The sequence below is a fragment of the Panthera leo genome, chromosome F3, assembly GCF_018350215.1.
Source record: "Panthera leo isolate Ple1 chromosome F3, P.leo_Ple1_pat1.1, whole genome shotgun sequence".
In the NCBI taxonomy this organism is placed as follows: domain Eukaryota; kingdom Metazoa; phylum Chordata; class Mammalia; order Carnivora; family Felidae; genus Panthera; species Panthera leo.
This window is the reverse complement of record NC_056696.1, coordinates 16434001-16451610: the sequence shown is the minus strand read 5'-3', so window position 1 is coordinate 16451610 and position 17610 is coordinate 16434001. Positions and strand designations below refer to the sequence as shown.

Below are 17610 nucleotides of genomic sequence, written 5' to 3'. Positions count from 1 at the left end.
ACTGTGAGATCATGACCTGAGCTAAAGTTGGATGCTTAATCAACTGAGCCACCCAGGCGCCACTGTCAGTTTATTTCATAGGTTTACTCCATACTGAGAGAAGGTTTACTACATTCACTAAGCCATATGTCCTGTATAATTTAGATATGTTTTGTGGTTGAGGATGTTGTAAACATCTGTTTATGGGAAAACTTGGGGAATGTTTAGAAAGATGACTTTGGAGAAAGATGTTTAAGGAATGAGGAAGTGGAAATTGTTCTTAGATCTAATAACTACAGTTAATAACATTTTGACGTTCAAAAAAAAAAATCTTTGCTTTATGATTTTATAGTTCCTAAAATAGAATCATCAAAGATTGAGTTACTATTCATAATCATCAAATTTCCCAAGCAAAATCAAACTTTTAAAATACTGTTTTCCCTCGGTCTTTCATACCTATCTTTCTGATCAAAAGAAAGTTGTTTTTTTGGGTTTTTTTTTGTTTTTTTTTTTTTAAGTTTATTTAAGAGAGAGAGAGAGAGCACGTGCATGCTGAAGGGACAGAGAGAGAGAGAGAAACACAATCAGGCTGTGCACCATCAGCATGGAGCCCAGTGTGGGGCTCAACCTCATGAACCATGAGATGACCTAGGCCGAAATCAAGAGTCAAACACTTAACCAACTGAGCTACCCAGGCGCCCCTAGAATGCTTTTATTTTTAGTGAAGAACTGGGTGCTGATTCTATGTGTTTATTCTATCAAGTTTGTTATAGTTGTCTCTAAGAACTATTTTACTGGAAAACGCAAGAGTTTAGCAACTATATACCTGATTTTACTATGTTGAGATGAAATGATACATAAAATTAATAAAATGTGCTAGTTCTTTGAAACAGGTAAATTATAGAGAAGTTATAAAAAGTTTTTAATGCATTTTGAAAAAAAAAACAACTAAGTTTTGAGAATTTGGATGTTCAAATGTATAAAGCAGTCCGTTTAATAAGGAGAAATGTTTTAGTCTTACAATAATTTATCTTAGAAGTAGCCTAAATTGTGTTCTAAATGTACTCTAGCTTCTCTTGTTTTCATTGTTTCAAAATTATTTGCACTTATAAAATTCATGATTAATTTTATAAGCTGCCCAACTGTATAACTTGCTGTTAATTTTGTTTGACATCTTTCCAGACCTTTTTCTTCCATCTGTTCATATCCATTAATACCCTGGGAACATGACCTCATCCCAGTTTGTTTAGATTATCTGTTATATGTACTTCTGTCTCTGTCTTTTACCTTTACCTTGATAGCATTTACCATGCCTTGGAGTCATGTATTTAGTTTGTGTCTCTCTTGTTTATATGGGTAATGAAAGAAACGATGGAAGCTCTGTGCAGACTTGCAAAGACTTGCTTGTTCACTATTTTTTATCCCTAGTGCTGGGCACATAGTAAAAACCCATAAAAGATTTTTATGCAAGTAACTGAATGTTTAATTTTTACTGGGAATGGAGAAAGGTTTTTAGGGTATAATTTCTAAGAAACACTGGTTTAGTACAGAAAGAGAGAAGAGTTGCAAATGACAACATTTAAAATACTTTTTATCCAGTTAATAATACATATTTGTATATTGACCTATATGGGTAAAGAATCCGAAAAGAAAATAAACCAGGGGTTTGTCTGTGCAGGTGGATGGAAGTGAGGACTAGAGGGATGAGAGATAGGGGTGAGAAGGAGACATTTTGGTGTAATCATTTAAAAAAATGTTTGGTGCACGTGAACATCACTTTTAAAGAACTTACAAGAGTTTGTTGAGATTGTGGTGCAAATACAGAGGAAATATATGTTCATATAAATTACTATTTTTATTTTTTATATTCTTATGTTTTCACTAGTTACTTTATTTCAGTATGTCTGAATCAGTGATTTCTTCTCTCTTTTCTTTTCTTTTCTTTTTTTTCTTTATAGACAGAGAGACAGACACATCTTGAGCAGGGGGTGGGGTGGGGGCGGAGAGAACCCCAAGCAGGCTCTGCCCTGTCAGCTGTGGGATCATGACAGGAGAACTGAAATGAAATCAAGAGTCGCTTAACCGACTGAGTCACCCAGGTACCCCATCTGAGTCAGTGATTCTTATTTTCCCCTTCCCTTCCTCCTCAAATAAAACCTTTGAGAACTGATAAAAATTTGAGAATTGATAAAAGCCCTGGATCCTATTCCTGAAGGAATGAGCATGTGTATATAAACAATTTTACATATTTCCAAGGTTAATGGATGCCTTGATACAAGCCAAATATTGTTAACTGTAGTTTTAGTGTACAAGGATATTTTATTTTATTTTATTTCATTTTTTCAATTTATTTCTCTCCCTTTTTTAAAATGTATGCATGTATGTTTGTTTATTTTTTGAGAAAGTGAGAGTGTGCAAGCAGGGGAGAGACAGAGAGAGGGGGAGAGAGAGAACCCCAAGCAGGCTCCATGCTCAGCACAGTGCCCGACACAGGGCTTGATCCCATGACCCTGGGATCATCAGAATTAATAAGAGTCAGAGGCTTAACCCAACTGAGCCACCCAGGTGCCCCCACCCTTTTCTTTTTTTTTTTTTTAAATCCCAAGTTAGTTAACATACAGCATAATAATGGTTTCAGGGGTAGAATTTAGTGATTCATCACTTAACACATAACACCCATTGCTCATCCCAACTAGTGTCCTCCTTAATGCACGTTGCCCATTTAGCCCATCCCCCCATCCAGCACCCCTTCAGAAACCCTCAGTTTGTTCTCTGTATTTAAGAGTCTCTTATGGTTTGCTTCCCTCTCTGTTTTTATCTTATTTTTCTTTCCCTTCCCCTGTGTTCATCTGTTTGGTTTCTTAAATTATACATATGAATGAAATAATGATATTTGTCTTTCTCTGACTTATTTCACTTAACATAATGCATTCTAGTTCCATACACATTATTGCAAATGGCAGGATTTTATTCTTTTTAATCACTGAGTAATATTCCGTTGTGTATATACACACCACATCTTCTTTATCCATTTGTCAGTTGATGAACTTTTGGGTTCTTTCCATAATTTGGCTATTGTCAATAGGGCTGCTATAAATATTGGGATGCATGTGCCCCTTCGAATCAGCGTTTTTGTATCCTTTGGATAAATACCTAGTAGTGCAATTGCTAGGTCGTAGGGTAGTTCTATCTTTAATTTTTGAGGAACCTCCAGAGTGGCTGTGCCACTTTGCATTCCCACCAGCAGTGCAAAAGTTCCCCTTTCTCTGCATCCTCGCCAACATCTGTTGTTGCCTGAGTTGTTAATGTGAGCCATTCTGACAGGTGTGAGGTGGTATCTCATTGTGGTTTTGATTTGTATTTCCCTGATGATGAGTGATGTCGAGCATCTTTTCATGTGTCTGTTAGCCATCAGGAGGTCTTCTTTGGAAAAGTGTCTGTCCGTGCCTTTTGCCCATTTCTTCACTGGATTATTTGTTCTTTGGGTGTTGAGTTTGTTAAGTTCTTCATAGAGTTTGGATACTAACCCCTTATCTGATATGTCATTTGCAAATATCTTCTCCCATTCCGTTGGTTGCCTTTTGGTGTTGCTGTTTCCTTCACTGCGCAGTTGTTTTTTATCTTTTTTAAAAAATTTATTTATTTTGAGACCAAGAAAAAGCGCAATTAGAGGAAGGGCAGAGAGTCTTCAGCAGGCGCCGCACTGTCACTGCAGAGCCTCATGTGGGGCTTGAACTCATGAACTATGAGATCCATCACCTAAGCAGAAGGGCAGTGCTTATTAACCAATTATTATTATTATAGTGCTTATTATTAATCCAGGTGCCCCACAGAAGCTTTTTATCTTGATAAGGTCCCAATAGTTCATTTTTGCTTTTTTCCCTTACCTCCGGAGACATGTTAGTATGCAAGGATATTTTAAAAATCAAGGGGTGGTGATAGGTTTATTTTCAAGGCAGTCTGATAGGGGTGCCGGGGACACTAAAACTAGAAACTTGGTTTCTAATCCTGGCTCTGCCGTTATCAAGCTGCATGACGTTGTAACTCTTTTACTTGTCTTGTTTTTGGTCTTCTTCATGTCGAATTGGTACAGTGGCAAGTGCACAGTCTTCAGTGTCAAGTACTGATCCGAGGTGGTTGTGTCTTGATTTTGCTACACCTATGTGACCTTGCACAGAGTTCTCTGAATGTTAATTTTATTTCTCTGCAAAAAGAAGGAAAGTGATTCCAAGTTCTTTGGGTTTTAAAGATTGAATGGAAGGAGATGTTTGAAAATGTTTAATAATACTTGCTACTGATTGGGACATAAGAATGTTACCTCATCTTGAAAAATTAGGCAAGAACCAGATGATCTCTAAAGTGTCTTTTACCAATAGAATTTTGTGATTGTATTTTAAACAATTATTGTGGGGCGCCTGGGTGTCTCAGTTGGTTGAGTGTCCGACTTTGACTTGGGGTCATGATTTCACAGTTCGTGGGTTTGAGCCCTGCATCAAGCTCTCTGCTGTCAGCACCAGAGCCTGCTTTGGATCCTCTGTCCCCCTCTCTCTCTGCCCCTTCCCCACTGTTTTTCTCTCTCTCAAAATTAAATAAACATTTTTTAAAAAATCTTGTTACAACTTGTTACAACAGAATAATTTGGAAAACTTGTGGCAGCACAGTTCTGAGACCATGTAGGAGAGCAGTGAGTTTTCAAGTCTGTAAAACTGATGTTGATCATATTTTCTACCTGTTTTCCATATTGCACAGTGTCAGATGTCGTAAATCTCAAAAAGTTGCTTGCAATTTTAAGACTCATTAAAGAATAATATAGATTAGAATTTCTTAATTTAAGAGTTTTTAAGTCACTTATAATTTTATGAACAGATTTTCGCATGTCTTGTCAACTCTTGAAATTATAGGCAAAAACTTTACGTAGTCTGAATTATAGTGGGGAGCTATTAGCTTTCATAGTGAACAAGACAGATTAGATCTCAGCTCTTGTGGAGTCTATATTCTAATATTAGATAGATATTGAGTAAGCAAATAAAAATATAAGAAGAAAAATGTAACATAGATAATGTAAATGTTTTGTAGAGAATTTAAGTACAGCGATGGACTATAGAATGATTTGGAGTTTTAAGTGGCCAGGGAGGATGTGACATTTTTGGTGGCATCTAAGTGATGAAGAGTGCGATCCAATTCAAAGATTAGATAGAGAGAATACCTAGTACTAACATACTAAGGTGAGGATAAGTGTTAGAAAATGAAGTTGGAGAAATAATTACAGGTCATCTCATTTAGGGTTTTGTAAACAAGAATAAGAAATCCAGATTTTATTCTAAATATAATAGAAAGCTTTTTCAGGATTTTGGCTGGAGAATGATGTGAAAACTCAAAATAGAGACCTGATGATACCAGCATTTAGGAGTTTAAGAGATCAAAAACAGCCAGTGAGTTAGAAAGGATGAGGGGAATGTGGTTCATTGATGGTTTCAAGAAGCAGGGAGTTAGTAGTTGTCTGTTTCATATCTCATTGAGAAGACAAATGAGATTAGAACAAGGGCCTGACCATAGATTTGGCAGTAAGTTTAGCAGAATTACTGTGAAGTTAGTATTAGGGAATGCAGCTTTGTGGCATTGGTTTTTGAATGAAATCGCAAGTAGTTTCTTCCTACATTATATTTAACCTTTTATTTGTGAATGGTGATCTGGTTAAGAGTTTGGGTTTTGTGCCAGAACATCTGGGTTAATATCTTAGCTCTATTTCTTTTTATCTTACTCAGCCTCTCTAAACTTCCACTTCTCATATCTGTAAAATGGGATAACAGTAATTACCTACCTTTTATGTGTTCTGTGTAAGGCGTTTAGCATAGTATGTGGCAAATAGCTGTATTCATAGTAAAAGTTATGACATGGTATAAAAACATTTATTATACGTTTATTTGAGAGAGAGAGAGTGAGAGAGAGAGAGAATCTTAAGCAATTTCCACACTCAGCGCAGAGCCCAACCTGGAGTTTAATTCCATGACCCCCGGATCATGACCTGAGCTGAAATCAAGAGTCAGATGCTCAACTAACTGAGCCACCCAGATGCCCCAACATCTTACTATATTTTGTGCCCTTTGGGGGTTTGTGTAGTTTATAGTGTTTGAGAGAATTAAGTGCTTTGTTTTACCTGTACTTTAAGATGAACAAGTTTTAAGTTGTCTAGAAAGCCATACTAGTAAAAAGGAAGGAACCATTAAACTCTCTTTGCAGAGATTAACAGGATCAGATTCTTTGCAGGCATTGATATATGTTGCCATGCTAATCTATAGAAAAGTTTATGTGAGTGATGCTTTATCTACTTAATCAGGTTCAGCAAGCAATTTATGGCTAATTTCAGTTCCTTTTCTGAACATTATGTCTTCTCTAAAAATTTACCCCTTTTTTTTGAGCATTCTGCAAACCAATGTACAAATCTAGCATTTGAGTCTACAAGTGAATAATTAGATACTGTATTTTCTTTTTTTAACATTCCAGAGGAGTTTCAGTTTATTAAGTAGTAATAATTTATTATAATCATACTTGTAGCTACTCATAATGTATTTGATTAAATCTATTGTATTAGAAGTTTTTATCTTTAAAACATTATAGAAATCAAAATGTGAGTAATTTCTTTATTTGCTCATTCTTGTTATTGCAAGGGTCATTTCAACACACATGCAGATAACTTGGGGTGCCTGGGTGTCTCAGTCTGTTGAGCATCTGACTCTTGGTTTCTGCTCAGGTCATGATCTTATGGTTTGTAAAATCCAGCCCCATGGTGCCTACTTGGGATTCTGTCTCTCCTCTCTCTGTCTGCCTCTCACCTGCTTGCATGTATGCACACAGCATGCTCTCTCAAAATTAAAAAAGTTTAAAAAAAAATGAACTATTTCTTTGCCCATTCTTGTTATTGCAAGGGCTATTTTAACACACATGCAGATAACTCTAATTTTAGATCCTGAACATGAAATTAACTTGGTAAAATATATGTATCTTATAGCACCTTTGCAAAAACACAAACAAAGCTAAGATTACTCAGAAGGCAGATATTATGACTGTGCTGTTTCACTGTTTCCCTAGCAATTCAGTCTGGCACATAGTAGTGCTTAGTAAATATTTGTTGAATGAATGGATAAATTTTTAACATACCTAATGAAAACTGTTCTGTCATCAATAGTGGGTTTGCATTTAAGGTTGAGTTGTTTCAATAAAGCAAGAAGTAAATGTAATGCTCAAAGAATAAGGTATATAGATAATTTACTTTCCTAGTTAATTACAGCTTAATTGTTTTCATCTTTGTAAGCAGTTTCTCTTGAGCACAATCACATCTTTAACAACTTGTGATACTGTTACTTTCTTCTGTACATCAATTCTCATTTTTAGAAACTACAGTTAGATAAATAGTACATATTATTTAAGATGTGCTGTAAGTTTTAGGTTGAATTTTATATATAAAAAAAATTTCTGTTAGACACAGGTGATAAGTCAATTTGGCTTTTATCTTCTGCCAAAAAAGACGGTAGGAAATGAAATTTGAACTATAATTGTTGTACCATTAATAAATCTGAGAGTTAAAAAAAAATCTTTTGAAGTAAATAATTGTAACTATGCAGTTGTTCTAACACAGCACACTATAGCAACAGGGGTAGGCCATAGCAGGGGCTTAAAGGTAACTAACTACTGGTAAATAAAATTCATAACGGTGTCTAAAACCCTTAAAAAGACTTTAAAAAATTTCACAGACTCTTTGTTATCTGATACCCAATTTGATGATAAAATATTTTGAGGTAGTTTTAATTTTAGGCCAATTTTTAAAAACTCTGTCTTGAGGTATAACATACACAGACGTGTACATATCATAAGTGTAGAGCTTGATAAATGCTCACAGCTGAACAGATTCATGTAACTGGTATGCAGCTCAAGAAACAATATTATTAGCCACTTTAAAAAGGCTAATTCTTAAATATAAAACAATCGTAGACTTAGATAAATTTGCGAGATTTAGATCCTGGATCTAACCTTGTTACTAACTTCATTTGTTACCTTGGGCAAGTTATTTTATCTTTCTGGGGTCCACTCCACATCTCTACAGCAAGGAGATGAGACTAGAAGTTTTATTTATGACTTTATTCTATGAAAGTGCAAAACAGTGGACCATAGTGATATAAATGTGGTATAAAAGATTGTAGGTAATAGAGTGTGAATGCAGTTTAATTGAAAAGGAAAACACACTAATTTTTTTCTTTTTTTTTCTGTTTGTTTTCCAGGTTATATTTCACACTATGTGCTGACTGTATCTACGGAAGATATTTAAAAAAAAAAACTTTTTTCAAAGATTTTGATTCCAGTGGAATCTTTGCTTTAGATTATTGTGTGTGTGTGTGTGTGTGTGTGTGTGTGTGTGTGTGTGTGTGTTAGTGAATTGTAACTCCAGTAACAATGCCTGTACAAGCTCCACAGTGGACGGATTTCCTCTCCTGCCCAATTTGCACTCAGACTTTTGATGAAACAATTCGAAAGCCCATCAGTTTGGGTTGTGGCCATACTGTCTGCAAGATGTGCCTGAATAAACTCCACCGCAAGGCTTGCCCATTTGACCAGACCACTATCAATACAGACATTGAGCTCCTCCCCGTGAACTCAGCATTGCTGCAGCTAGTGGGTGCTCAGGTAAGATGGGTGACTTATTCTTTTTAATCTCTGAGTGTATGTGTTTTCCTCTTAAGAGAAACTTGTTGAATTCAAATTGGGCAACATTGCCTTCTATCTAAATAGATAAAGTTCTGTTCAGTACCGTGCAGACCCTTTATTTTAGTGTGTTGGGAGATTTATTGTTGTAGTGCAGTGTTCCTCCGTCATAACAGTCATTTAATCTGGTGGTCAGCCTTTCTCAACAATCTTAGCTATTGAGATCACTAGAGAAACCTAAGAGGCAAATCACAAGGACTATTTTTCGAGAGAGAGAGAGAGAGAGAGAGGGAGGATGTGTGGGGCAGAGGGGGAGGAGGGAGGGAGAGAGAACGAACGAATGAATGAATGAATGAATAAATCCCAGGCAGGCTCTAGGCTCAGTGCGGAGCTCAACATGGGGCTTGATCACACAGCTGTGAGATCATGACCTGAGCTGAAATAGAGTTGGACGCTCAGCCAACTGAGCCACCCAGATTCCCCTTCCTTTTTTTTTTTTTTTTTAAAGGACCTCTTAATATTGGGGAAAATATTACTCATAAAAACCATTGCATTTTACTAAATAGGAGAAGTGAAGCTACTTCAGATAATTTTACTTAGTAGACACTACTCAAATGAAAGATGAAGAAGGTGACAAAAACTGTAGAGTGCATAGCCTTTAGGAATCATTTTTCTAGAGTAGGAGGAAATATATCCCCAGCTACCTAAATAAAGGTAAAAGTAAGTCTGGCAGTTCTGATGGTAATATTCTGAAAATTTTCTCTCAGTATTCTCAAAGTAGAGATCAGTAGTATCCTCAGAAGATTTCACAAAGTCAAGGGAGGTGAGTTTTTGGAAGCTAGATAGTTACTTAAGTAATCCCTTGCTAAATTTGCATAGTTTGAGTCTGAAATGCCATATATTTATCATAAGTCATTTTTCCGAATAGATATGCTAGAACTTTGGATCTGGCCCCATTAATATTTTCTAGATCAGTCTTGATGTAAACTGCTAAAATGTAGGAAAGGTTGATATTACGTATGTTGGAGATAAAGAGAATAGAGTAGTTTATTCAAAAAGAAAACTTCTTTTATTGATAAACCTCTCTTGTGATGTCACCAACACTATAAAATATTTGTCAAAAGGGAAAGTGCAGTTGATCCTTTTTCTTCTTGTACTTAATTTTTCATTTCATAATCATTTATCTTTTTATTTTGAAAATCCTGCTATCACATTTTGGAAACATTTTTTAAAAATGGACTTAATAGGGATAATAATTTTAGAAATACACTATTTTTTTTTTAAATAGCAAATAACCAAGGGGGCACCTGGGTGGCTCAGTCAGTTAAACAACTGACTTCGGCTCAGGTCATGATCTCATGGTTCATGGGTTTGAGCCCCGCGTCGGAATCTGTGCTGACAGCTTAGAGCCTGGAGCCTGCTTCAGATTCTGTGTCTCCCTCTGTCTCTGCTCATTCTCTGTCTCTCTTTGTCTCTCAAAAATAAATAAATGTTAAATAGCAAATAACCAAGGCTTGCTTTTTTCATGAAGTTGTCTAAAGATGAACTCCTTTCTGCAAAATGAGTAAGACTATGTCATACCTTACCTGAAACAAGTAATGTTTATGAAATTTGAGGATAGGGCATTTTAATATATAGTAGCCACTATTTTAGCCCTGAAGAGTTCCATTAAAAAACTGTTGACTTAATGCGTGAATTAAGCAAAGTTGCAGTATATAAAAGCAACATGCAAAAATTAGTTGCATTTTTATACACTAACAATGAACAATACAAAAGGAAACTAAGAAAACAATTCCATTATGGCAGCATCAAAATAATAAAATACTTGGGAATAAAAGGTGAAAGGCTTATGCACTGAAAACTACAAAACGTTGAAAGAAATTAAAGAAGACATAAACAAACGGAAAGACATTGCATGTTCCTGGATTGGCAGACCCAAAGAAATCTACCAATTCAGTGTAAGCTCTGTCAAAGTCCCAATGTGTGGTGGTGTTTTGGTTTTTTTTCCCAAAAGAAACAAACAACAACAACAAAAAACCCTAAAATTTATATGGTATCAGAAGGGACCACAAAATAGTCAAAAAAATCTTGAAAAAGAACAAAGATGGAGGAATCACACCCCAGATTTTGAAACTGCAAAGCTATAGTGATGAAGACAGTGTGATACTGGTATAAAGACAAACATTTAGATCAGTAAAATAGAGTCCAGAAATAAACTCACACATACGAAACGATTTTTGACAACATTGCAAAGACCATTCAGTGAAGAAAGGACAGTTTTTCCAACAAATGGTGCTGGGAAAACTTGGATATCCAAATGTGTACCAGAATCCATTTGGACCCCTACTTCACGCCATCTACAAAAATTAACCCAAAATGAACCAATGTAAAAGTTAAAACTACAGAACTCTTAAAATAAAATATAGGCATAAGTCTTTGTGACCTTAGAATAGGCAGTGAGGTTTTTTTTAGATAGGACACGAAAAGTACAAGAAATAAAGGATAAATTGAACTGAAGACTTAAAACTTTGTCCTTCAAAGGACACCATCGGAGTGAAAGAACAACTCACAGAATGAGAGAAAATAATTGTAACTCATAGATCTAAAAGTTGTGTCTCAGATGTAATAAAGACTCCTACAACTCAATAATAAAAAGGACATAATTTTAAAATGGGCAAAGATCTGGACGCCTCACCAGAGAAGATACACGGATGGCAAATGAGCTGATGAAAAGTTGCTCGACGTAATTTGCCACTAAGGAATTACAAATTAAAACCACGAGATGCTGCTACACACCAGTTAGAATAGCTTCAAGGTCCAAAACACTGACAGCACCAAATGCTGGTGAGGATGTGGAGCAACAGAAACTCTTATTGCTGGTGAGAATGCAAAGTAGTGTAGTCACTTTGGAAGTTACTGCACGACTCTATGATTCTGTTTACATGAAATGTCCAAAATAGGCAAATCCACAAGAGACAGAAAGCCAATTAGTATTTTCTTATGGTTGGTGGGGAGTTGGGAGGAAATATGGGAGGGGTGACAGTTAAGAGTATGGTGTTCTTTGGCGGGGTGATGAAAATGTTCTAAAATTGTAATGGTTACACACCTGTGAATATACTAAAAACCATTGAATTATGTATCTTAAATGGGTCGCCTACATGGTATACAAATTATGTTTTAGTAAAGCGATTATAAAACCAAAATAATGCATTAAATTTAGTGTGTTAGTATAGAAAAGGTCTTTTGAAAGGCTTCAGTAAATTTAGTGGCAGTTTTGATGTTACCACTGTTAGAGTAGCAGTGCATAAAATATACTTAATAAGACATTTGTTTAATTAATTAGTGTGCACTCATACAGACCTTTTTTTTGACCTCAAGGTCCCTGAGCAGCAGCCCATTACTCTGTGTAGTGGGGTTGAAGATACAAAGCATTATGAGGAAGCCAAGAAATGTGTAGAAGAATTAGCATTGTACCTGAAACCACTCAGCAGTGCTAGAGGTGAATCAGATGCAACTATCCGTGCCAAATAAATGTTTATGAAAGATGCTTTTCTTACCATAAAAATGGTGGGGTGTAAGTGAATGTTAATGAAATTCACTTATTTATTGTAAGTCAAACCCACTAGTACTAAATAGTATCATTACAAACCATTCCAACAGATGAATTTAAAGTTTATGTGATGTTGGAAACATTTGAATGAGTTGCAAAAGTAAGTGTGAATATACTAGTGGTTTCAGGAGGGCTCCCCGCCATTTGACAACTCTGGATTGTCTGCCTTCTTTTCAGTTTTATATGATGTGCCATAGAGAGTGTAATAAACTTGGGAGTTGCTGTTACCGCCTTGCCATTATGGCTTATCGTTTCAATAGGAACATAAAATTAACTGTTAGGAAATAATATGCCAGAATTGTTATGACCTCAAGATTTGGGTCTTAAATTAATTATTAATTTTGTCCCTCCATGGTTGTGATGAATAATAATATATTTAATGTTACAATGAATATTATTTTTACATGATATAACAACTTTTGTATATTTTTAAAATGAAAACGAGGCTTTTATTTATATCATTTTATCTCTTGTTTATTTTAAATATCCTAGTAGAAACCAGAGCTGTTCACATATCCATGAAGTCAGTCAGCCCATCAGAGGAAATTTTTTTGGACTCTTAAAAGCTGCATTGTAAACCTAGAAATAACTTTTTACTCTCTTTTAAAGGAGTGGGTCTGAATAGCACTACTCAGAGTGTTCTGAGTCGCCCAATGCAGAGGAAGCTGGTGACTCTGGTCCACTGCCAACTTGTGGAAGAGGAAGGCAGGATTCGTGCTATGAGAGCAGCTCGATCTTTAGGTGAACGAACAGTTACAGAGCTCATTCTTCAACACCAAAATCCTCAGCAACTGTCCTCCAATCTCTGGGCAGCAGTCAGAGCTAGGGGCTGCCAGTTCCTTGGACCAGGTATGTGATTAAAGTTTGATATTTATTATGCCAGTAATTCTAAAAGTATGGTGTCAGAACTGTAAGTGCCATGTAGAAAGACTAGTTCTTTGCAATATTCTGTTGTTACAAAATAATATCCCACTTGACGATCATGGCTTGGGCAATTCCATGTCAGTTTTTTAGAGCACTTAAAACTTTTAATGGCAAAAGTTTTCATTTTGATAGAGATATTTCTTGAATGTATTAATTTTTTATCTGTTTTCTCAAATAAAATATATAGAGTGTAGTATAAAATTGCCCCAAAATAGTTAGAAAGTATAACTGTGAATACTTTTTGTGTTTTTGTGTTGTGTTGCCCATTAATTAAGTGGCACCTGCAGAAGTTTTTGAGTATTGCCCTTCTAATAAATAGATGTGTCTTATCTTTGCATATGATAAATTCTGGTTTTGCCCAACTTTTCCTAGCAATGCAGGAGGAAGCTCTAAAGCTGGTTCTCTTGGCCTTGGAAGATGGTTCTGCTTTGTCAAGAAAAGTATTGGTTCTCTTTGTGGTGCAAAGGTTGGAGCCACGGTTTCCTCAAGCCTCTAAAACTAGCATTGGGCATGTTGTCCAGCTCCTTTATAGAGCCTCCTGCTTCAAGGTATGAACCAGGGAACCAGCGTTACATTTGGGCTTGAAAGGAAACCTTGTCTTTTTCCCCAACTTAAATAGTAAATCTTTGAGTTTAATAAAGTTGCCCCCTCAGAAAATTTCAACATTTCAAGAATGTAGATGGTATCCTATTAAAGTTAAATCTTGTTACATTGAATTTTGTATATTAGATAATGAACAACATAAACCGAGGCTTATATAGATGTTTATATTTGAAGAGACCATTAAACTGTGTCATTTCCCCGCCGAGACTATAAGCAGAATTGGTCTGAGCAGAGAGTCATTGAAGCAGGAAGAAATTTTATTTGGCTCTTTGCTCCTGCTATAATTCCATATACACAGTGGGGTTAAAACAGTACTGGAGCTCCATTTGCCATTTTCTTTTCAGTGTAGATAGTGATGCTGGACTTCTTCTTTTGTATCCCAGATTGAATCAGCACTGCTTCCAACATTGGTGCTCACTATGTATCATTTATTTTTCATCCTGTTTTCCTGACTTCTTAATGTCAAGGCTTCTTCTTCTAACTTTTTTAATGTTTATTTTGGAGAGAGAGGGAGAGGGAGCCTGTGTGCGCAGCTGGGGGAGGGGTAGAGAAAGGGAAACAGGATCCGAAGCGGGCTCCCAGCGCTGACAGCAGAGAGCCAGCCCGACGTAGGGCTTGAACTCACAAACCATGAGATCATGACCTGAGCTGAAGTCGGATGCTTCACCGACTGAGCCACTCAGGTGCCCCATCTAAGGCTTCTTACTTCTGACACAACACATAACTAGTACTTCATGAACCAGGCATGCCTCTGAAATTGTTTTAATTCATACAGCCTATAAGGAAACCCATTCCTTGGTCACCATGTCCCCTCATCTGACACTCAAACTAAAGAATCCTACGTCCTACTATAGTCTTGTCTGTGTTCTCATTTTCTGAGAAAGATGAAATGGTTCACAGAATCAACAGGAAAGCATACCAATTTAATTAAAAAAAAATTTTTTTAAGCTCTAACTAAATGCCAATATTCTTAAGTTTCTTTCTAGAGACAGATTATATATATATACTGAAAATGTGCTGTGGACTCCAGGTTTGTACCCAACCCTGTCCTTGCCTTAAAGCACCTCTGGAACTGTGAGAAACTCTAGCCAAAATAACTCCCAACTGGTTCAGATTGTCCCTGAATAACTCAACATTTGTTGTAATGATTGTAATAACATGATTTTACAGTGTCGTCTGGAATACAGTTTAGAATGTCTGTCTGCTTCCAGAGTTCTTTGTTCTCTACTAACAGCACCAGACAGATACAGTATTGCAAGCTTGAAAAAGAAAATGAAAGAAAAGGAAATCTAGCCTTCTCCTGTGAAGTAGTAAGCGATCCAAAAACCCTAAAATACCTACAGTGAACCTCTTTCAATCCTAATTAGAAGTATTAATAGTAATTAAAAAGAGATTGGAAGTTGCAAAAAATCCAGTTTTTCACTTGAGTCATGATTATGTTTCTTTATTGTCTGCCTGCTTTCTTCTCTTGCCGGTAATAATGTACTATTAGTACATATTAACTAAATTAACTGAACATATTAACTATTAGTTATTAACATTTAATATAATATTAGCAGTTATTAACAGTTAACATAATATTAACAATTAAACATTAACTAAATTAACTCATTTAATTCTCTAAGCTTTTCCCTCCTCCTTGCAGCTATATGTGTCTGTATAGGTGTGTTCTAGTTATGTCCTTTTAGCATCTTTTATTTCCATTTGAAAAACCTTTTCAAACTGGGGTAATTCTGGTCCTTCTGAGCACAGTTATAGTTCCAGGAGTTACTGTAGACATTGCATCTCTTGGAAATCTTTGATTGTTTTTAGTTAAAAGAGAGTTTTGAGAGCCAAGTCCAGGGAACCCTATTATATCATATAGAAAAGATTCTACATTTTAATAATATTTAGCTTATATTGAGAGTATGTTTTTGTACATACTCATACACATGTGGTCTTTTGACTTGCCTTTAACAAGTCAAACAAGTCTTTAACAAGATTTTTCTTTTAATTGGTTGGTCTTTGTACGGACTTAGCTAACAAAATTTAAGTTAGACTTTCTTGGAATAAGAATGGAATACATTTTAAAATATAATGTCAGTGTGACCTAGAAATCTTGACTAACATATTCTGTAGTTTTTCTTTGATGGAAAAAAAATGAAAATTTTCTACTAGAGGAAATTGAGACCTTACGAAAATAAAGCAATGATTTTTAAAAAAGAAAAAAATACTCATGCAGTTATTGTGAAAAAAGCAGTGTATGTTTCTTCTTCATAACTGTGGATTATTACTGTTGGGCTTGCTTGGCGTTGAGCTAGGTGGTACTCCTAACAGAGCACCATTTAGATGCTGGCATGATTCTAAAAATGAATAATCTGTGCTTAGCTTAATTTTCCATGGAGTTTTGCAGTCCAGGCCACCATCAGAAAGTGCAAAATAATAATGATGATAATATCTTTTAGTGATTAAAATGATTAACACTTATTGAGCCCTTAGCATGTGCTAGTCAGTGTGTTAACTTATTAACCATCATATTGACATATTAACTCATTGAATTCTCTAAGCTTGTTGAGGTAGTTACTGCTGTTATTTTTGTTATATCGTTACATTTTGAGTCAAGTGGGGTTTAGGCCAAAGGCTCAACAAATCAAAGTAAAATAATTAATTCTAGTCCAGGATCACCTGTATCCTAATATACTGTAGAATATATTTTACCTTAACACACATATGCGTGTACACACACACATACACACACATACACACACAGACACACACGTGTATACACACACACAGACATATGTATATATAAAAAAGTAGGCTCCACACCCAACATGGGGCTTGAACTCATGACTCAGACCAAGAGTCACATGCTGTCACTGACTGAGCCAGCCAGGCGCCCCACATATTTTCTTCTTTTCAGGAATGCATATGCAGGGAGGTCTACATGTTTCAGTTGGTTGAGTGTCCTACTCCTGATTTTGGCTCAGGTCACGATCCCAGGGTCGTGAGATAGAGCCCCATGTCGGGCGCCGTGCTGAGCCTGGGGCCTGCTTGGGATTCTCTCTCTCTCCTTCTCTCTTTGCCCCTCCCCCACTTGTGCTCATTCTCTCTCTCTCTCTCCTAAACAAATAAACGTTTAGGGGGAAAATTCATATACATACTCCTACAATTTAAATAAACTGTATATGTGTTAAGGTCTATCCAGTCTTGGGACTTTGCCCCAGCACATAGTCATTCTTTCTGTAAGTCCTATTCAGAAGAGTTTGACATCTATAAAGGGGGAAATATTTTACACGCAAAACAGTGTGTTCATTTTATCTTGCTATTGTTGCTGAAAGAAATTTGTTATATTAAAAATTGTTCTCTGTATGTGTTCATGTAATATACAAACTCATTTTGTTTCTTACCTGCCTCATGAGATTATGTGTGTCTTACTAGGTCACCAAACGTGATGAAGACTCTTCTTTGATGCAGCTGAAGGAAGAATTTAGAACCTATGAAGCTCTGCGGCGAGAACACGACTCTCAGATAGTGCAGATTGCCATGGAAGCAGGCTTACGGATTGCACCAGACCAATGGTCCTCATTGCTTTATGGAGACCAGTCTCACAAGTCTCATATGCAGTCAATCATTGACAAGGTAGACCCTTTTATGTTCCTTACTTCTTAGACACATCTTGGAGTTTTGATAATTGATGATTTAGTAATTTATTTATTTAACAAATGTATGTTAGAGTGAATACCATATGTCAGGCTCTTCTTACAAGTTATATTATCTGTAGCTGAGTATCATAACTAGGCACATCATTACCAGTT

At 36.0% G+C, this 17610-nt stretch overlaps 1 protein-coding gene across 8 annotated transcripts in view; it reads left to right on the top strand.

The window, feature by feature from the left end:
• RC3H1 (ring finger and CCCH-type domains 1) overlaps positions 1–17610 on the top strand; it is an 81084-nt gene that overhangs the window by 27873 nt on the left and 35601 nt on the right. For 7 of the 8 annotated variants that reach the window (XM_042926209.1, XM_042926202.1, XM_042926208.1 and 4 more), the window contains 5 exons: positions 8256–8658; positions 12055–12175; positions 12896–13135; positions 13583–13758; positions 17234–17434. In XM_042926209.1, the coding sequence (XP_042782143.1) occupies positions 8428–8658; positions 12055–12175; positions 12896–13135; positions 13583–13758; positions 17234–17434 (969 nt within the window). In that variant the 5' untranslated portion in view covers positions 8256–8427. Of the gene's footprint in view, positions 1–8255; positions 8659–12054; positions 12176–12895; positions 13136–13582; positions 13759–17233; positions 17435–17610 lie in introns of those variants that run through there. The other variant, XM_042926210.1, reaches the window with a different exon arrangement.